The sequence below is a fragment of the Pipistrellus kuhlii genome, unplaced genomic scaffold, assembly GCF_014108245.1.
Source record: "Pipistrellus kuhlii isolate mPipKuh1 unplaced genomic scaffold, mPipKuh1.p scaffold_m20_p_1, whole genome shotgun sequence".
Lineage (NCBI taxonomy): Eukaryota > Metazoa > Chordata > Mammalia > Chiroptera > Vespertilionidae > Pipistrellus > Pipistrellus kuhlii.
This window is the reverse complement of record NW_023425404.1, coordinates 118,188,782-118,211,242: the sequence shown is the minus strand read 5'-3', so window position 1 is coordinate 118,211,242 and position 22,461 is coordinate 118,188,782. Positions and strand designations below refer to the sequence as shown.

General features: G+C 41.7%; 1 protein-coding gene across 1 annotated transcript in view; it reads left to right on the top strand.

Annotated features, from left to right (window-relative positions):
- PRKCQ (protein kinase C theta) overlaps window positions 1–22,461 on the top strand; it is a 126,534-nt gene that overhangs the window by 68,353 nt on the left and 35,720 nt on the right. The window contains exons 8-12 of the mRNA XM_036461247.2: window positions 4,215–4,344; window positions 7,706–7,815; window positions 8,495–8,612; window positions 10,033–10,193; window positions 13,400–13,573. Of these exons, the coding sequence (XP_036317140.1) occupies window positions 4,215–4,344; window positions 7,706–7,815; window positions 8,495–8,612; window positions 10,033–10,193; window positions 13,400–13,573 (693 nt within the window). The remainder of the gene's footprint in view (window positions 1–4,214; window positions 4,345–7,705; window positions 7,816–8,494; window positions 8,613–10,032; window positions 10,194–13,399; window positions 13,574–22,461) is intronic.

Sequence of the window (22,461 nt, the reverse complement as noted above, 5' to 3'; positions counted from 1 at the left end):
ATTTTAAAAAGCACAATAAGAATTTTGGTGGCTCTGCCTTTTCCAGAAAAACATAATAGAAAGTGGCCAGAAAGCATGGTTTTGAACAATTATGGTATATGAGAATAACTCCTATGGTATCTATAGCTAGAAATGACAGTTAAAGAGCAGAGGCAAATGAAAATAAGTACAGATATAAGCATTTACAAGAGGTGATAATAGATGTATAATTCTTATATTAAGAGGCAAATATTTCTTTCTGAATGAACTTTGAGGTATATAGTTTGAGGACAAGTTAGATTTTACTCCATAGGGAAGGGAAGCTAAGCTATAAAGTCAAGCAGCCTTCCTTCTCCCACCCTTTCCTTCTTTGTTTGACAAATATTTATTGGGTGTCTAATACATGGAAGGTACACTGCTCTGCACAGTGTACAAGAGCACAAAACAGATGTAGTCCTGCCTTTATGGACTTTACCATAAATCTGGAGAAAGAGATCATTAACAAATGACTATGTATATTTTTCATTTATATTAGATACTATGAAAATAGCCAACAAGGTGTAATGATGAAAAATAACTGAGTGATCCACTTAGACTGGAGGCCAGGGACTCTCCTAAGGGAGAGGGCGCTTAACCTGAGAGTTGAAGGGTGGGTGAAAGGAGGCAGCTGTGTGAACAGTGAGGGAAGGAGCCCCCGACAGACTGAAAGGCCCCATGAGCAGAAAGAATCAGCATGTTCTAGAAACTAAAATGAGACCATGTGACTAGAATAAGGGCAAAAATTGATCCCTCAATCAGGCAGGGATCTTCAGATCCTGGAAAAGAGGTTGGATTTTTTTAAAAAATATATTTCTATTGATTTCAGAGAGGACGGGAAGGGAGAGAAAGAGATAGAAACATCAATGGTGAGAGAGAATCATTGATCGGCTGCTTCCTACACACCCCACACTGGGGATCAAGCTTGCAACCCAGTCATGTGCCCTGACCGGAAATCAAACCATGTCCTCCTTGTTTATAGATTGATGCTCAACCACTGAGCCTTTGCTTTGTTTTTGCAAAGTCCATTGCAATGACTGCTATAGAGGAAACAGTGGATTGAGATATGAAAGTAAAAATCTGGGAGCATGATGTCCTACCAGGACAGAAGTGTGATAACAGTAGAAATGGAGCAAAATAAGCAGATTTTTGGGTGATTTCAATATTCCAAATGACTCTAATGCTAATGGACAAGATGTAGAGAATGAAAGAGATGGGTGATAACTGATTTTCTGTCTTGAGCGGTGGGGTAGATAGCAGAATCATGAGAATGTGAATAAGACTGGAAGCAGAGATCTAGAGGGAAAAATTAATATTTCCATTTTAGATAATCTGAGATGCCTAAGGACACCCAAGTGAAGTTATCAAATAGGCAATTTTATAAGCTTAGAATTCATATGAGCCAATTGAATAAATCTATAAATTTGGAAATGACTATCATTGGGATAGAATTTGAAGCTGTCAAAGAGATGACCTAGTGAGAGAGGATAGGAGGAAGGAGTATAAGCTCAATACTGACCCCAAAGGAATCTAAAATTAGTTGTAGCTAGAAAGAAGTAGCTTGGGATAGAGATGAGAACAAAGGTTCAAAGAAGGTTCTTTGTATATTAAGAGTGTATAAAAGGGTTGGTTAAATTCAGTGCAGTTGAGATAATGAGAAAAGTGAGGGCCATGTGAAGATCTTTTGAGCCCTTGATCAGAGAAATTCAGAAGATTTATAGAGGCCAGCACTGGAAGATGATAACATGGAAACAACCTATACATTAATGTTATTGTGAAGATTAACTGTAAAAGAGGTCATTGAAGTAGAGCAGTAGCTAGAAGGAGATGAGACACAAGAGGTATAAATACTCCCATAGCTAGTAGCTGATGACACATGAATGAAGTTGGAGAGAGGGATGACCAAAGCAGTCAGTCTTGGCAAGAGGGGAAGAGGTCCAAAGCACATGTGGAGATGGGCCTCTGGTGGATGAATGATCATTTCATCAATTGTAGGAGAGGAGGAGAAGTTGGTTGCAGATACAGTTAGGTTTGCAGATTTGAGGGCAAGTAGTTCTGTTAGACAATTTATACCTTCGAAGAAGTCTGAGGGTTGAGAGAAGGAAGGCAATGACTGGATTTGAGGAAAAAAAAATATCTGTGAAATTATTATTTTGAGATAGAAAAGTAATGGTTTAGAGAAAAGCAGTAGGATTGCCAAGCATAGTTGAAAGTCCCTTTGGATTTGAGGGTGTCATCCTGCCCAGGTATGTGATTTTCTCCAGCAAAGGGGCAGGAACAGAGAAAGCAAATTGATTTAGGTTTTCCAGAATAGAATTACTTTTAAAATTTAGAGGGGGGAATAATCTCATATTAAAGTGACTCTGCTAAGCCTCTAAGAGATTAATTTGTCTATAGTCAATCACCTTTAAGGGACAAAGCTGGGGCTAAAATTTAGATCTCAATCTCCCAGGACAATGTTTTTGTTTGCTTAAATCAAATTGCCACCTCCCAACCCACCCTCCTGCTCCCGTTACTTGATACCTCAGCTTTCCTGAAAAATCTCAGATTGTAAGCATGGCTGTTCAACTCAAAGGTTAATGTACAATAGAAATAGAATGAGAGCCACAGTATAATTTTAATAAATTTTCAAGTAGCCACATTAAATGAAGTAAAAAGCAACAGGTGAGATTATTCTTAACATTATATTTTTATTTAACCCAATCAACCCAAATATTATCATTTCAATGTATAATCAGTATAAAAATTAGAGTATTTTACTCTTATAGCACATCTTTTCACCACCTTGCAAATATTCACTTGTCCCTTGTGGCTAAGTGACTGTCATGCTGCAAAATATAAATCTACAATCTTTCCCCAACGAACCTTGAGCCATTTGGGCAGCTCATGAATTAAAGTGGAAGCTTCTAGCCTGGACCTTGACGTTAATTGTTCATAGTTACATGAAAATGCTTATACAAAGTCAGTTTTTAAAGTTGTTGTTGTTTTTTTTTTTTTCTTGATTGAAAATGAGTAGAGTAAGTGCTGGGGAACTTTTAAGCAATTCTAAACAGCCATTATAAAGACCCAGTGCTGACCAGCAGCCAAAACAGGAACATTAGCTACATCGCTTTAATAAATAAGGCTTCGTTGCTGTGCATGTTTCCAAATGAACTGTTTAATTAAAAACTGAGGCAGAGATTATAAGTCTTAAGTACATAAAACTTTTCATACTGTACAAGAATATTGGTATTCTTGCCAGAATTCAAACTGCCTGATTTTTTGTTGTTATTGTTGTTGTTGTTGTTGTTCATGGATGTTTGATTAAAGAAGAAGATTGAAACTCTGGAAAACGGGGGGGGGGCGGGGGGAGGGAATCTGCAATATCTTTACCACCAGCATCCCTTTCTCATCTCCCCTCTCCCCGTTCCCTAAATCATGTTTGTTTTGAAAGAGAGAAGAGTAATAGTGAAAGAGGACAGGCTCTCAAATTGATGGCCAGGCTATAGCTATCCCAGCTCACTTGGCTGTGTGACCTAGACAAGTGTCTTACCCTCTCTGTGCTTCATCACCTCATCTGTTAAGTGAGAATACTAACAGAGGCTACTTCAAATGGGATATTTTGAGGATGACATGAGATATCACCTGTAAAAGACAATGCACATGCGATATGTGTCCACAGCACTTAGCGGAACCATCAGCTGCCTCTGGCCTCCTCTGTTTATGAATAAAAGGTGTGAAGTGCTTCACACTTCAGGCTCTCATACCAATAAGCCAATGGCAGCGCTGCCTCTAGAGGGGTCATTATATATAACATCTTCCAAAGGTGAAAGCGCTGCTTCTGGGTTGAAAGAGAAAAGGAAATATTTATATTAAAGTAGGAAGGGAAGTGCAAAGTTTACTTAGCTCCTATCTAAATAAATAACCTGAGTCCCCTCTTCCTGAAATGTTAGCCCAACTGCGGAATACCTCAGACTGCAGCTGTCTGCGGGTTACTTGATAGGGGTATATCGCGTGCTTGCCCCTCACCCTGAAACAGCTAACGGCTGGCTGAGTAGTTTGAACATGACTATAAAACTTGACAAGTAAAAATTGTGGTTTAAAATGTACATCGTTCCTATGCTCTTTATTATTCTGCTAGTTGTGCTAAAGTATCTGCTAAGATATATAAAGCTGGGAACCCAGGGTCACCTACTGTCATGCGATCTCTCTTCTTTCAGTTCCACAAGGAGAGGTTCAAAATTGACATGCCACATAGATTTAAAGTTTACAATTACAAAAGCCCAACGTTCTGTGAGCACTGTGGAACCCTGCTGTGGGGCCTGGCCAGGCAAGGGCTGAAGTGTGACGGTGAGTCTTGTGGGAAATGCGTGTGGGCCCAGACAGAACACCTCTGGGAGGTGGACTCCCAGCTTCAGTGAAGAATGAGAGGGAGGGAGGAGGGAGGGAGCGCTGACCTCTCCAAACCGCCTGGAGGAGCCTGTGATCATGAATAAGAGAGGCCTGAAACCATAAGCCACTGCTCATCTTTCTTTTATACCACATACACACACCCTAATGCTTGTAAGTACAGAATCACTCAGGTTAAATACCAAGGCTCCTGGTCCACTGCCTTCTGTAGGCCTCGTCCTGGGGAGAAATGAAGAAGATAGCATTTCTTCTCTGACCACTTTCCTCTCCCTGGCCCGGTGTCTCTCTGGGCCAGGCCCCTAACTCTGGCAGCTCCTGCCGTGCCCCTGCCACCCTCCTTAGTATCACCCAGTGAGATTCTTCCTGTGGCCCCGTCAAGGAGCAAGCCTGGCGCATCTGCTTGGCCGATGGAAGGTCCTGCACAGAATTCCCTGACTTAAGCTGGATGGAGAGTCTATCACTCAAAATGCACAGGGAGAGGCCAAGCGCAGCTCTGACTCCAACCTTTCCCCGCAGGCCGCCAGTACAGCAGAGCCAGAGAGCCAGCAGCCTCCCTGGTCAAGTTATTCAGACTGATCCCGAGAAAAAGCCAACAGGGCTTTCCTGCTCTAAAACTCCAAGTTGCCAAGGCAATAACCTTTAGAAGCTGAGATGCTGTTGCATCAAGATCAGGGGGCAGAGAGGAAAACATTGCACCGAAGATGACAAAGCACTTCTTCCTTTGGAGTGGGGGTGAGAGCGGGGATGGGGCCCAGGTATTCAAAAAGGAGGGCTCAGGCTGCAGCAGGGACCTTTCTGCTCTGAATTATTAAATAGAGAAGCCACTGTTCTGAGCAGCCCAACTTTTATGTCACTAACCAATGCCTGTCTTATCTCTTAAGCGACAGAGGGGCGGACTTGAGGTGAAAGATCACCGTCAGCAGCGTTCCCCCTTCCTCATCACAGTTGTGTTCACGTGTCTGGGGAGCCTGCAGTGACATTTTAAAGGGAGGCAGGAGGGGCTGGGTTTTTAAATCATTACCGAAGGCAAGACCAGTTTATAGTCAAAATTCACCTGAACAGTCCCTCCACAGCCCACAAGTGCTGTGACACACTCTTTTCTCCGTGCCTGTCCAAGAGGCCTGGGAGGGCCTGGCACTGTACGAAATACCGTCACAAGCTCACAGGCAAGAAGTAATTGGTTGCCCTAATTGTACACACAGCACAGGAACCATCACAGCCCCATCCGAAGTCTTCCTGTTCTCATGTGGGTATCACAGTTGACATTTTCTCTCCCTGGAGCCTGGCATCCCCCACCCCCACCCAGGCCAGGCAGGGTGGTTATGCTCTGAGCTTAGAACTCCCACGAGGATTCTTGGCATTATTTCACGGCTCACACGCCTGCTTTGTTCTATCCTTTTCTAACGTTCTTTCTCTTCCATTCCACTCTCTTCCTCACTCTCCCATCTCCTGCACTTCAAGCAGCCTCCTCCCTCCTTTCTCTGGTCCCCTCTCCTCTCCCAATATCTCCTTTCCCTCTCCTCCCCCATATGTGTCCCCTATTCTTGCTACCAACACCCCAAAGTTCCTCACCTCCTCATGTCATCCTCTTTGTCACCTCCCACCCTCTTCCCTACATCCCTTTTTCCCTGGTCCTTTGCTGCACACACTCTTTATCTTGCTTTCTCATAAGCCACCTTCCTAAGTAGGGCCTCCCTTCACCCTGGCCTGTCTGCTTTCTTGCTCCGCTACACTTCCCATGAAAATAGCCATCAAAAGGGACTATTTGCACTCACAGAGATGGACTCCTCACCTACGAGGTTAGTAACAAAGATTTATGGCATTGTCATAGTGGGAATGAGGCCTTTCTTTACAACCGCACATCAGAGACAAGCTTAGATCTAGCCACAATTTTAAGGAGCAAAGGAAAACTCCCAACCCCTGGTGCTAAATCCGCGTTGCCTGCCTCCCTGTACTAAGGATGCAGAATTCAGAAGGGCATCCAGGCTTTGCAAACAGCATCTTTAGTAAACATTCCACTTCAAGTGGATTTTATGACTAGATCTACTCATTTATACCGGGGTAGCTTTATACTCACATCATAATAAATGCTGTTTTATTATGAACTATCTGAGGAAGAGGAGGCTAGTTAAAACTAAAGATGAAGGTGGCTAAAATTTCAACTAAATATTTCTATATATATTTCATTGTAATATACAATGAAGGTGAAAGAAAAGTTATATCTAATGAGCGCCTATTTGATGCCAATCACAGTGCCGTTTGTGGTGGGTGGGGGTGTGCACCCAAATGGGCTAATAATAAGCAGATAAGATTAAAATTAGGTTTTTGTTTTGTTTTTTTTTTTTAGCTCCTCCTGCCTAATTCCATTTTAACAATGTCTATTAATATATTGTTATAGAATTCAGTTGGACTTGAGATCAGAGTTCTTTTAGCTGGGATTTGGAAACCTTTGTGAATTTTTTTTTTTCATTGCAGCAGTGATGTTTCACAAGCAGAATTTTAATTTTCTAAAACTAATGACACGAGATAATAGTTGTCTTCGCAAAGACACACAGGCATGCACATCCCCCAAACCAAGGAGGCTCACATGACCACAGAAAGTGTAGGCAGACCTTTATTAGGCTGTTTCTAGGACTATTCATCAAAAAAAAAAACTCCTGCAGAATCGTGGCTTTAAGAGCTAGAAGCCTATGTAAATGGTTTAGCTCAGCCATTTCCCATATGCTGGGAAAGTGGTCTCAGCCACTTTCCCTCCTCCCATCCCCAGTCCTAAGCCCACACACAGACCACCCGCCACCATCTCCATTTCAGCCCTGCAGACTGGGCTGAACCCTGGTGGGCAGAGAAGCCCTTTGCAGCCTGTGTGGGAAAAGGGAGGCTTGGGCCCTGGTGTAGGGAGAGGGTGTAGGGTTCGCATGAACAAACTTCAACTCCAGCATTGCACATTTCCACCAGTGAGAGCCAACGTCAATCTTTTTCTCTCAGCAATGGCACAGTCTAAATGCATACGGATAGCAGACCACTGCCCCTATCAACACAGCTCTCCCATCTTTAGCGGGGCTCACTTCCCAGAATCACACAGGAGCATCTGGTCTGTGTGTGTCTGTTTCAGTAAGGGGAGCCCAGTGGCATCATAAAAGCACTGTCCAAATGTATTTGTATTCAGTGTCTCCTGCTGTGAAGACTGCATGGGGGTTGCCAGTTGTTCCTTCACCATAGGTTGTACCCAAAGAAGGTCATGTGCAAAGGTCATGGCCGTTGGTTCTGTTGCTCTGGCTCATGTGTCACTGTCCCCCTCTAGCATGTGGCATGAATGTGCATCACCGATGCCAGACAAAGGTGGCCAACCTCTGTGGCATAAACCAGAAGCTAATGGCCGAAGCACTGGCAATGATTGAGAGCACCCAACAGGTATGTGACAAGTTCCTGCAGTTTCAACTCAGCAGGGACTACTCCAGCCCCTTTGCTCATTGATCTTTAGCAACTGTGTGGGACAACATGGCATCTATTTCTGAGCACTTGTTTCTCCCCTTTCATCTTCATGCCCATACCCCCACCCCCTTTGAGATATTTATGTAATGCATTTGTAAGATCTTAAATGTGTAGAATGAGCAAGGACAGAAACAAACTCATTAAAATTATTGAGGATTCATTGCCAGCTTTATACCCATTAGGGTTGATTAATAGCCTGAGGCAAAACGCTGATATGCTAGAATCAACCCTAGAATGCCCTCAGAAACCCTAGTCCAGGGCAACTTTTGCCTTGCCATATACTAGCATGCTTAATTTGCATATCAAGAACAAAACCTCCTTAGGACTTGGCAATGCTGTTTTTCTACCCCTTGCCCTTCGATTGGATAGCACGAGAGAAACCAATTAATTAGGTCCAGAAAACTATGAAGGAAGTGAATATGCTCTGCTGCTGCATAAAATCCAGTAGACTCGCACAGGATAAAGAATCCAAAAAAGAGTGCTTAGGGAAAGAGCTTTAATTACCTTATGCTTTTAGGAATCTAAATGGCTTTTGTCCCAAGGACAGGCTGAGCTGTCTGTCAGTGATGTGTGGTTTAACTCTTTGTTTGTAATCTAGGCTCGCTGCTTAAGAGATACTGAACACATCTACAGAGAAGGTCCAGTTGAAATTGGTCCCCCAAGCTCCATAAAAGATGAAGCAAGGCTGCCCTATGTACTGGCATCAGGGAAACGAGGTAGCTATCTTGATCCCCACAGAATCAATGTCAGTAATTTATCTCGATTAACCTTAACCTGAGTCCTCTTTATATAAATGGTCCATGTACCTGGTCTGATAGATGATTCTTTTCTATCTCAATATTACAGACATAGCCAACAACTAAGATGCTCCTACTTCTTAGAAGTGAAACTAAAACATGCCCCATTAGGAAACTCTTTTAAGACAGTGGGAGGCTTGGGGGAAGGAGGGAGAAAATGGAGTAAGTCTGGAGAAAACAACTGTAAGTTTTTCCTTAGAATTTTAGAATGTCAGTTACTTCCTATCACTGTTAAATGGTTTTATAGAAATAGATCCACCGTAAAGCTCAGTGGTGGGGATACCACAGAAGACCATCTTATTCTGCACCTTCACAGACTATTCTGTGATGTTGAAGAGAAGAAAGGAGAATAGCGGTGCCCAAAGTCCTTCACATTTATGACATGACAGAAGTGTATCCAGCCTTCTGTTTGAAGATCAATCATGTGAGCATATGACCACCTGACTCTGAACCTGAATAGTTTCAACATACATTACAAAATACTTACTTTCCCTGGATTTAGGGAGAATATGGAAGATAAACTTATAGATTAAAAAATTAATGTCATTATTCCAACCACAAGCAAAGAAATGATAATTATGTGATGTGCTAGTGGTACTACCACTATAATAGCAATAGTATCACAATACGAAAATGTATCAAATCAACATATTGTACATCTTAACACAATGTGAGATATCAAATATTTTCAATAAAAAAGAAAATAAGAATTATATTTGGGAGAGGAGGAAAGATTCCAAAAATGTTTTTCTACACCTCCTCTGGCATGGGGTAAGGAATAAATCGACTTAAAATTTTTTAAAAGAAAGTTTGGATCAGAGTGGGGATGAGTGTCCAGGCAGAGAAGTAAGCCAGGCCTTAGAGATGATCAAAAGAGGTGGCGTGTTGACTTGAAGACTGTGACAAATGATGCAATTCAGTCTGCTATCCATTTTCTCTGCCCTCCCCTGGTAAGTCATAGAAACTGATGCCACTGTTCTTGTGAGCCACAAAGCAATTGAGAACCATTTTTCCTTGCATTTGGTTAAGATCTCTCTATTTGTCCATGATTTGACATTTACTAAAAGTGCTCGTTTGGATTGCATAAATGGCCTTTTGCTGATTGAAATGTTTCTCAACTTGAAAAATTTCCCAATCTCTTGGATAAACAGACGCAGTTCATGCCCCAGTGCCAGGCTCACAGGCAGGAGGTGCCACCAGGCACAGCAAGAACCCCTTTCAGCATTATGGCAGGTGGATCCTAGAATGGGAAACTGGAAAAGAATGTGTGTTCTCCAAGTAGCTAGAATAACGCTTTAATGTTCTTTGTTTCCTTTTAACCACTGGTTGCCATTCTTAGAGCCTCAGGGAATCTCCTGGGAGTCTCCCTTGGATGAGATGGAGAAAATGAGCCATCATCCAGAACCTGAGCCGAACGTAGAAAGACCATCTCTACATATGAAGTTAAAAATCGAGGATTTTGTCTTGCACAAAATGTTGGGGAAAGGAAGTTTTGGCAAGGTATGGTATCATACCACAGAATCCCACAGACTAATGCCCAAAAATCAAAGAGTAAAGGTCCTGGTTAGAAGAACTAAGCTCTTGGGGTCAGAACTATGAGTGGGTATGCAGAGAGTGCATTCCTGAGCATTCTGTGACAGGTAGAGATGTTGGAACAAATGGGGGTCTAGGGCCTCCAATGAAATCAGCCTTTGCCTCCTTGGGTGTATCCAAGCCATTTTGCTTTGAAGGTGGACATCCCCAGCTTACGAATTTGTCATCTCTGGACACCTTAGAAATAAGGAGGTGCCTCAGCCAGTTCCTATTTCACACTGGGTTTTTGTTTGTTTGTTTGTTTGTTTGTTGTTTTTTGTTGTTGTTTGCTCAAGTGGTTTTACTTCTTATGTGGTTTGTTTTTTCTATCAAATATCCTCAGCCTTATATTAGCTGACTAGGGCTACTGTAACAAAATGCCACAGACTGGCCACTTCAACAATTTTCGCAGTGCTGGCAATCTCAGATGAAGGTGTCGACAGGGTTGTTTCTCCTAAGGCCTCTCTCCTTGGCTTGTAGATGCCTTTTCTCCTTGTGTCCTCTCAGGGTTGTTTCTCTGTGCATGTCTGTGTCCTAATCCCTTTTCTTATAAGGACAGCAGTAACTTTGGATTAGGGTCCACCTCTGTAATGACCTCCACAGGGACACTCTGAGGTCATGGGGGTTAGGATTCAATATATTGATTTTTTGAAGAGATACAATCACAATTCAGCCCATAACACAGCTGTAGCTTGAGAGTCCTGGGAAGAGCTTCATGGAGAAAATGCCTCCTCTGAACTCCTCCTGCCACACACTGGAGTTGTGGGTTGTCTCTGCCAGTCAGAGGGGACAAGGAGAGGAAGAAGACATAATTTTAAAAATTACAATTTATTATCGGTGATGTGAGAATATTTACAAACCAGTGATTATAAAGAGGGATGACATGGAATATAGAATTTGGGATTCTTTGCAATATTAAGAATACCTAATGTATTAGCTGCTTTATAATCTTAGATTCGGTGCCCATGAACATTTTAGCCACAGACTACTGTTCCATAAATTTATACATCCAAAGCCAGCATTATGCTAAGCACCTGCTCCAGACTTTGGCTGGAAGACTTACCCAGTTTATTTAATGATAAACAAATTGAAATGAAACTGATTTGTTATCCCAGCTGAATGATTGTGCTGCGATTGGGGTTTGGATTTAAACAGCAGTGCCTCGCCTTTGGCAAAAATCTACTCTGCCCTGAAATCTATAACTGATATCCATTAATTTTTTAGTTCATTTCCACAATCATATGAACCTCAGCAGGCCCATTTGATGTTAATCTGAGTGTAATAGGCAATTTTACAGCCAGTCCTCACTGTAATTTAGCATCAATTAATGTGTAATCATAACCTGTTACCTTTCCAGCTTCTTGCTTTATGGCTGGTTTTGGACTGTTTTATTGAAAGAAGCAATTACTAAGAAGGTAATTTTAATTGTTAATGAAATGTTTATCTTTCCTTATTCCTGTATGAATTGCTTCGCTTGAACATGGTTCATAAAAAAAAATAATAATAATAATAATAATAAAAAAAGGCATTAAGTTGAACCTACAAACCTTAGGTAATATCCCAAGGGACAGGTGAGAGCTTCAAGTACTGTCTGCTCTGTGCCCTGCCCCAGCACCGGGGGTCCCTACATCTGTGAGGACTGCACTGCAGGCCCCCCTGTGGAGAGGAGGACGAAGCACAGAGCATCACAGGGAATACTCCAAAACTCGTTCTTCTTTCTTTGTGCTCTCATAGGAAGAATGATTCCTCACCAAAATGGTAGCCTCTATATCCTTGGTCTGTATCTACTTTTAGGCCCAGAAGAACAAATTGCATGTTTTCTAGGGTTTTACACATTACTCATTTGCCTGATTTATCTTCTACGCTCTTTCCCCTCTATCAAGCCAGCTATCCCATAGTTATGTGCTGCACTATAGTATTTTAAACGTAGACACAATGCATTTTTCCTACTGGTTTAGCATCATTGACTTCAACACTCCCTAAAAGTCATTATAAGAAACAAATGACATGTATTCTTAGTATCTGTCATTTAGAGAGGATTTTATAGTTCACACATCACTTTCCCATGTGGTATCTCATTTGATTTTCACAGTGGTCCTAAAGTTAGAGAATATGGTGACAGTTCTCTCTTTACACATTAGGAAACTAAAGCCCAGAGAGGTTAACAGGCGTGCCCACATTCCCACAGCTAGTAAATGTCTGTGAAATTAGACTTGAGCTGGAATTTTCTGTCTCCAAATGCCATGTCCTAGCAACTGCTAGTTATCTGTTGCTGCATCATTTGCAAAGGCGAGAGGTGTTGAAGCTCTCCATTAGGTGCCATCTGGTGTCTTTTCATGTGCAATTCACGAAATCAAGTGGAAAAAGTAAACTCTGGAATTACATTTTCCACTGAGTGGCTCCATGAATTTGAGAGACTTAGTTACTTTTTGAACCTCGTTTTTGTTTTTGTTTTTGTTTGGGGGAGGCTGTTTTTTTTGTTGTTGTTTTGTTTTGTTTTTTTTATTCTTATCTGTCTTGCAGAGTGTTCTCAGCTAAGAATTAAAAGATTATAAAATGAGAAAGCACATGGAAAGCACAAAGCAGAATGCCTGACACACAGTAGGTCCTGAAAATGGGTTTGGTGTCTGTGCCATCAGATAACATGATGTGCCTTCTCTGAGCGCGCAAGGAGAGCTCTACTCCTCATGGATTCTCTTTTGCCTTGAAAAACTGGGTAAAACTTGGAGAAGTTTTATGCTCATTTGCAGTAATGTTTCTAGTACCATCAGGTCTGCCTCTTTAATACTTGCTGCTGCTTCCCATTTGTCTGTGTAGTTTTTAATTATAAACTGCTCAGGTCCCTGGGCAGACAAGGCATACTTTTTTAAATAGAATTTTTCAGGGACTGAGAATAACCCATCCAGTTGCACAGGAAGTTTTTTTTTTTTTTTTAAACCCTTTGAAAGGCAAATAAGAGCATATGAAACTGTTAGGTAATACCCTAAACCAGTGAAATGCTCTATTGTGTCTGCAAAAAAGGACCACGGGGTTGGAGAAGGAAGCCTTCTTCCTCACCCAGCACGCATCTCTCAGTCTTGTCCCTTCGTGAGTGTTACTACAAATTCTAAAATAAAGTTACCTCTTCCTTCTAGGTCTTTCTAGCAGAGTTCAAGAACACCAATCAATTTTTTGCAATCAAAGCCCTAAAGAAAGACGTGGTTTTGATGGATGACGATGTTGAGTGTACAATGGTAGAGAAGAGAGTTCTCTCCTTGGCCTGGGAGCATCCATTCCTAACGCACATGTTCTGTACGTTCCAGACTAAGGTATGGCTTCTGTGCAAACAACCGTTTGTCCACCTGTCTGTAGGAAATCTGCCTGTGCCCACACGGTGCCCTGGTGGTACATCTCCATTCTTTTCCTTGTTACCTGTCAGTCCACCTTCCATCCATCCAAACAAATTTGTTCCCCTCTAAATGTTACTTAGATTTTTTTTATTGTTGTTGTTAATCCTCACCTGAGAATATTTTTCCATTGATTTGACTGAGAATCAAACCCATGACCCTTTGGTGCAAGGGCTCACACTCTATCCACTGAGCAATACCAGCCAGATCTAGGTTTTTTAATATTTTATTGATTTTTAGAGAAAGAGGAAGGGAGAGGGCTAGAGAAATAGAAGCATCAATTATGAGAGGGGAACATCATTGATTGGTTGCCTCCTGCACGCACCCCTACTGGCGACAGAGCCCGCAACCCGGGCATGTGCACTGACGGGGAACCAAACCAGCTACCTCTTGGTTCCTGGGTAGCTGAGCCAGATTTTTTTTTTAATGTAGTCTTTGGGGAAGGGCTTTACTTCTGTATGTGATTATCTGTTTGTTTGTTTTTTTAGAATTTGGTTTAACTTACATAACAACTAGAATTTGTAGCAGTTTGTGACTTGTTTGACAAAGCAGTGCTTTTGGGGGGGGGGGAGCGGATATGTGATACGTACCTGTTTGTTCATCTACATATATATATTTGAAGAAACAAATGGATCAGAATGCACATGCACTGCTGTCTTTCTTTATGAGTCCAGCAGGAGAGCAGCCTGTACAGTGGGCTTTATAAACGCATGAAGACCTGAGCACTGAGGGCGAGGGTGAATTTTATCCGAAGCCTCTTCTATTCTGGGAGGATTCTCGTTCTGGTCTCCTTTTCCCTTAGAAAATTTAATTGTTTTTTTTCTTAACTCAAAAGTTATCCAGTATGATTTTAGAGACATTAGAAAATGCATATACACTCAAAGAAGAAAATGGTTTATAATCCCATCCCTTGGGTATACTCACCATTAATACATTGAAGTTTATTCTTCTAGATGTCCTCCCAGGTGGATTTTTAAAAATAAAAATAGCAACCTATTGTAAATATCAACTATTCTGTAACCCATGTTTTTAACACATTTCCTCTCATCTGTGGATATTTGTCTACAGCATGAGTTACCTAACTAGAACATTTCTAACTTTTTTGTTCTGATGCTAATAACACCCAAATGAGCATCCTTATAGATCCATCTTCATGCACAAGCATCATGATTTTCTCTTTTCATTTTTCTATTCTCTTTCACCCTATCCCCATACCCAGCCTAGAATAGTGAGCAGATTCATATGGGACCATGTGGTTAAGGTCCAAAGAATATGAAGAGTTTTCTCTCTATTTCAAGCCTTGATGATAATGTACTATCTTACTGTAACTATGTGTACAGGGGGCATCTAAGCTGCTGCCAGCCGTAGAAAGTAATGGCTGGGAAACTGGGACTTGATCAGAAAATGTGGATGGCAACTTCCCCAGCTCCCAGTGGGCACTCAACAGATGTTTAATGAAGGAATAAATGAATAAATACACTTAGCTAAAGTAAAGAGAGAGCAAACCATAAAAAGGGACTTAATAAACATACTGTGCTCAAAGCAGTGTGGAGGATATGGAAACATATAATACAGTTCCTGACCTCAAGAAATTAGAGAATTTCACTCTAATAAAAGAGGCAAGAGTGTAACTAATGCTACTTTGCAGAAGGTAGACTCTAAGCACCAGAGCTGGAAACCTAGACACTGGGAATTTGAAGAGGCAGGCAGGGTTGGGGGCAGCAGACGCATGGGGCTACAGGAGAGGAAGCATGAAGGAATGAAGGGGCAATGAGAAGCTGTTTAAGGAAACACAGCTTATTTTATGCAGCTGGAAGGAGTTTGGCATGTCTGATACTGAGTGAAAGAGATTTTTCAACTAGAAATTTCCTTCTGGAGTTCATAAATATCCATCAGTCTGGGATGGTGTGGCCATGTCTCTGAAAGTGAGAAATTTCACCGCACTCTCCAGCATGCGTTCTGGAATTGCTGGGCACCCTGGCGCTGTTTACAATCTCACTTTTCTCTTCAAACATTGTGAGGCTTGCATACATGCTAAATACCCTTCAGACCAGGCTTCTAGGGCATTATTTGATGAAGTGGAGCGTGGCACCTTTTCCTCGCTGGTTTTTGTTCTGTTTTTGATATTTGTATGCATGGTTTTGGTTTTGTCTTTGTATCTTTGGGGAAGGCTGCTATGAATCCCACTTGGTAGAACACATGTATATTCACTGCTCTGCTTATCTCGCAGGGCTCCAGGCAGGGCTCACTTCTTTCCCTGCCAGGGGCATGCTGTAGCTTCCATGCCGCAGTAGTGCTTCACCAGACCGAGCAAATCAGCGCACGAGAAAAGTGGGAGAGAATGTGCACAAATGTCAAACATGACTGGCTCACTGCTTAGGTTTCAAGGCATTGAGTCTTCTTAGAAATAAGAATTGGGGGAGGAGGGGCTTGCATTACACTCTCTGAATGGTTCTGAGTTGCTTTTAAGATATCCTGATTTAATATTCAGATCTTGCATCTCAAACAGCATAACCAATTAAGTATCATAGGTAAGTGTATAAAGCTGCAATTGATATGAATGATGAATTGCTCTCAGAACATTTTGAAAACGACCTTTTTGAAGGGTCAGTCACTTTTGCATACTAGTGAAAACATTACATAAGATGAATGACTTTTCCAGGGAATTGTTATTATTTGGGAAAATGTATTCGTGTGAATGCAAAGAGCCCTCCAATGGGTTGCCAGATTATTCAGGAGATTCTCAAGGCAGGATTCCCTTATGATCTGTCTGTGTATGTGGGTTAAACCATTAAAGGCTTTTAAGGTTTATATCTGAGGGACATGTGACCTGTCGAAGTGTGAAAATACAGTCAAGTCATTTAGGAAGCTATGGAGAGTGAAAATACCTGTAGACTGGGCTTCTGAGGAACTTGAGTCCCAGTTCAACCATCTCTCAGCAGGGCGGAGGGCTCCCCCACCCCAGCACTGGGTAGAGAGTAGGAGTCACCCCGCAGAGGGGCTGTGGGTGGGAGCCAGGCGCTGTGTGGAAGCACAGGGCTAGGACTCAGGTGTGTGAGGCAGCATCAGTTGGCTCTGAACCTGAATCTGAATGAAGTTCAAAAGGGAAGACTCATAAATTAATTTTCTTGGTAGCAGATCAAGATAACTTGGTACTTCCTTTAGGCTGTGACATAAATCACTGGCATCAGAGTCTAGTACAAATTGCCATGGTGAGAGGTTGTCATCTTAGCAGGAAGAGGAAATGACATTTTATTCTTTTCTCTATTTTGTACTAGCACTTGTTATTTTTTAGTATTTTATTTTCTGTGTGTCACGTGAAAGCCCATATGTCTTGAATTGTGTGGTCCCTCTTAGTATCAGAGTCAGCATGTTTGCCAGCTACTGCACTGTCAACCCATATGTTCAGTACCTATCCTCCATTATTTACATTTTTAAAAAGTAGAAATAGAGAAAGCCTATAGTAAATTTTTTCTGTAAAAATAATTGTCATAAATATTTTAACTGTACTAACAAGTAAAATAAAAACTATTAGAAACTGATTAATCATAAAATCTTGAAAATATATTTCACAAATTAGAAGGTCACTGTTAAGTTAATTTAACAAACTTTTCTTCGGGACCTACTGTTTATATCATACGTACTCCATGTTTCCTCAAAAGAGGCAAGACTATAACACTACAGGGGGATTACATTGCAAAGCTATGTCCTTTTCCTAATTCTAGTTAGTAAATAAATTTTTTAAATCCTACTTAACTTTGAAAAGTAATATTCTGTTTTATATTGAATTTTAAGATACCATTAATAGTTAGATGTATTATTGCTTTTCTTGATAAAATTATTTTTAAAACTATATTAGAAGCTATCTCCCAATGTCAGAATTGTCTAAATGTGATATAATGTGTGTCGATTAGAAAGTGCATTGGCTGGTAGTAATGAGGACAGAAAATAGCAATGGCCTAAATGACTCTTCATATAAAAGGAGTGCGACATGTGCGGTTCAGAGCAGGTGTGACAGTTCCATGGCATCATTCATCAGAGATCCAGCACCATTTGCTCCCTGCTCCATCATCCAGAGCACTGGGCTTCCATCCTCAAGGCTACTCCTCAGCCCAGTAAGGCTGCTGGAGTGCAGCTCTCAAAACCCGGTTCCAGCCAGGAAGTGGGAGGAACAGGGAGAGGATAAAACAAGCCCATGCCATGTTTCTTTCCTTTATTGAATCACTTTTCCATAAGGCCCATAAAAAAACTTGTGCTCATGTATCTCTGCCTTTACAGCTACAGGGAAAGCTGAAAAACTATCTTTCAGCTGGGCACTTTGCCATCCAGAATAAGTGTCTTTACTAAGAAAGAAAGGTAGGCAACCAGCCATCTTACGCCAACGTATGTTTTAAAATACAGGAAAATATGATTTTAAAAGCCTACCTTTATTAAGAACCTATTTTGTGCCAGATAGTTTCCTAGGAACTTTAAATCTGTTATCTCGTTTATTTCTGTTAACCCCAATGAAGCTGATATTATTATTCCTATTTTACCCATGAGAAAACTGAGGCCCAGAATAATGTACGTTGCCTAAGACCATTCACCTGGTCACTGGGAACAGTGTTGAATTTAACCCTGTGTCTCTGTGTCCAGATATTGGCCTCCTGTATGTTCAGACCATGTAAGTATATTAGTGGTATGGCACCTATGTAGTAACTAAATGTTGACCTACAGAGAAGACAAAACACTCCCTTTTTAGTTATGCCAGATTAAAAGAAAGATCAATATTACTTAAGTACCCAAAGTTTCTCCGAGTTATCTCTGATAATGCGGAGGGAAAATAAGAGGATTTTGTTCCAAAATTAGTTTGGAAAGGAAAGATATCTCAGGCATTGTGAGAACACTGTTTTGTGTTGTGTTGTTGTTGTTGTTGTTTTTAATATGTTTTATTGATTTTTTTACAGAGAGGAAGAGAGAGGGATAGACAGTTACAAACATCGATGAAAGAAACATGGATCAGCTGCCTCCTGCACACCCCCTACTGGGAATGTGCCTGCAACCATGATACATGCCCTTGATTGAAATCGAACCTGGGACCCTTCAGTCCACAGGCCCACACTCTATCCACTGAGCCAAACTGGTTAGGGCTGTGTTGTTTTGATTTGAACTAATTTTCCTTAAAAATTAAAAGTGAACTATGGCCTACCTTTGTGCCTGCTTTGAATTCTGAAAGGTCTTGTTACTCCAGTCTGCCCTCAAGTAATCTAAGCAATTCCACACCTCGCGGAAGTTTCAGAGGGTGAGAGAGCACCCGGGTCCCTCCTCAGGTTGCATGGGGGGCACCGTGGTTTTACAGAACTCCGTGAACAGATCCCCAGCATGCATCAGGAGCCAGGATGCTGGTGTTGATTCCCTTGTCCAGCGCTGCCCTGGACTTCCACACGGCCTGTGTGAACCGGTCCAACCTTCTTAGTGTTCCTTTGAAATGTCTCCACCATGAAAAAGAAAACTTACTTTCATTTTCCATTTACAGAATGCACAAAGCTTGACTTTGGGCCAACCTTACCAAGGTCATCCATCTGCTTAAGGTTTCAGATTATGAATCTATGCCTGACACTTTGTATGACTTTCAACAAGTCTCCTAACATTTATTTGCAATCTTGTCCTCTTTTGGCCTCCAAAAAGATGTTTCCAAAAAATGGCACTTGCAGAGGGTTTTCAATCCTTCATGGAGAAAGTGCCATAGTAACTGCAAGATTTTATTATTTGAAATAAAATAAAATAAAATAAAATAAAATAAAATAAAATAAAATAAAATAAAATAAAATAAAATAAAATAAACTCCTCAACATAGCAGTCTTTTAAGAAGCAATGTCATTCTGATATTTGCATGGTTTGAAAGCAAAAAGGCCATCAAAGGTGGCCTAAGTTTTTTACTTTCAAGCATTTTCTTCAGAAACGGCCTCATCTGAAGCTCTCAGTGACACTTTCTCATCCATAAACCCTGCAGTTGAGTTGGGAGTGCTGGCAATTATCACTATCTTAGCATGAAAAAGAAAAACCACATGAACCACATCCTCCAAAACACATATCTATGGACTCAGACAAGAATTAACCTTTTGTATCATCCCTGTTTGTAGTGATGGCTAAGTCTCTTTCCCTTAAAGTGCTCTGACTGTTTCCTGATGCTGAGATGCTGGGAACTGGTTATTTCAGAAATTGCACATCACTCCCATGCACTCCCAGTGCCCTTCCTGTGCAATTAAACTGTGATCAGGCAGATATTATATTTACAGTAAATTCACAAAAATTAGTTAATTTGCAGATTATGGTAAACTCATGTTGCATGCCTCTGCCAAGATATTGGAGATAATCAGCAATTAGTGAGCAAAATATTCAGGTGTCCTTTGACTATAAGCACTGCCTGGTGAGTCTGAGATGTCACGTCCTTTCTGCACACTTGCTTGGTAAGCTCACAGATATTTCCTCACATTCATGTGGCTCTTATAATGTTTCTTCAGGGCATACAAGGCCACACTGTCAGTCCATTTCTCTATCAGCTTTTCTCTCAAAGCCCCAGAAGTTCTGTCACCAGCTTTCCTCAAGATATGAGCATCTGCTTCGAGAGTATTATTATAGGAAAGGCCTGCTCTCGTCTGTGAATCTGCTCCTTTGAAAGCTGGCTCAGAGATCCCTGCTCCACAGCAGCTTTCAGATCCACTAAAGCCGACTTAATGGCCATTATCTTCCTGCCCCTCACGCTTCTCTTCTTACAAGACCCAGAAAGGTAGTTTGTTCCTGCGCGGCTGGGCCGTTTCCGTGACTGCTTTCAGGGGCTCTTACTTGGTTTCTCCATGTAAATGATACTTGTCTTGATGCCAAGAAGCATGTTTTGTTCTTGTCCTTTTATTTCATTTCCCCACAGAATGCTAGGTAATGTTCAGGGCAGGAAGAAATAAAAGGAAAAGAAACCATCCCATAGCAAACTATATTAGCTGACTATAACACACCTGCCACAATCCCCAGGTGCCAGAAAGGCTGGTCCTGGACAACCTCAGAGGAGGGATGTCCAGCCTCGGCATGCCCTTCAGTCCTGCTACTCCCCTTACCCCGGCTCGCGTGCCCTCCGCAGCGTCTGAGCTCTCCATCTAGAGCCCCAAATCATTCTTATCTGACTCTCCACATTAAAACTTCTGTCAGGTCAATGTCCTTTCCTCAGCTAGCAGTCTTAGAGAAACATGTGATAAATAGCACCTAGCTGTTGAATACTTATGGTTCCTAGCAATAACTTCTCCTAAATTTGGGGCCCCTGGAGATGCAGTTCCATGTTAAAACTTGACCACACGGCATCTGAGGGGTCATGGCACACACCCTGAGGAGGGGACACATGTGGGACTCTGGGAATAAAGAGGCTCAAGCACCAAAACAAAGAGAAGCCCCTTCTCCAAACATAGGAGGCAGATGAGGAAAAGGAAGTAATAGAGAGATCCCTCAAGAAATAAGGGGGGACCAGTGGAGTAGGGTCTGTAGAGAGGAAAGAATTTCCAAAAAGAAGGGATTGCATATTCAGAGTGGTGAGGAGGCCCACTGTTGACCTTTAAGATGAGCACCTTAGGAGGAGATGGAAAGCATAAGTCAGGTGACAGAGGCGTAGGAGTGAGGGGCAGGTGGGCAGACTCGGTGGTTATACAGAGGTCTCTCAGAAAGTGTGTTTCAGAAGGTGGAAGCATGCTGTCTATGATCACAGGGCTTACAGATTAAGAGTCGTGGGGAATGCTTGAGACAGAGGAAGAAACCAGACAATAGGGAGGAAGATTCTGGAAGAGGAAGGGGTTAGGATAAAGACTACAGCAAACTCCAGCAAAGACAGAAGTCACTTCTGACCATTTGAAATGAAAAGAGGAGGCTAAGTTAAAAGGAGAGGAAATCTGAGGCTACTCGCAGTGATTGCAATCACCCCAGGAAAGTAGGACACTGCCTCGGGCTGGAAATGAGAGGGGCAGGAATGGGGCTGAGAGCCCGGGCAGAAAGGCCTGAAATGTCAGCAACAGGGGCTCCAGCAAAGATTCAGTGAGAGACAGAAGCAGCCATTGCGAGGTACCACCTAAAGGCCAAAATTTGAAGAGAAAGAGTGCGATGGAAATTTCCCAGGGATGGAAACTGGCAAGGTGAAACCAGCCTTCAAGACAAAGAATAAAACTATGTAAGTTCTAAGCCATTTCATCATTTATATTTATCCAGAATGGGAGTAAATCCTTAAAAAACCAAAGCTGTGGCCAATGTTTCAGTGGTTAGAGTGTTGGCCTGCCCACCGAAAGGTCTTGGGTTCGATTTCTGGTCAAGGTCATGTACCTGGGTTGCAGGTTCCAACCCTGGCCCCAGTAGAGCTGTGTGTGGAAGGTAACCAATCTCTCTCTCTCTCTGTCTCTGTCTCTCTGTCTCTGACTCCCTGCCCCCTTTCTTATTCCCTCCCACTCTCTCTAAAAATCAATGGCAAAAAATATCCTCAGGTGAAGTTTAATAGCAACAAAAAATAGGGGGGAGGGGGGCGGGGGGGAGGCAGCAATTCTCCAGGAAACTCTATGAAGAAAAAAAAAACTATTCCTAGAAGAGAAGTTATAAAAATTTTAAGTGGACACTGTCAACCAACACAAATAAAAGCATGTTTCTAAAAGTCATTGTTTTAAGAAATATTTTAAATAGAATCTGCAATGCTACCTTCTTTGTATAAATTTCTACCTTTATAGGGCAAATAAACATCAAAATCTAATAGAACTTTATTAGTTTCCATATTCTTCATTCATTTTATTGATATTTGTATAAATTAC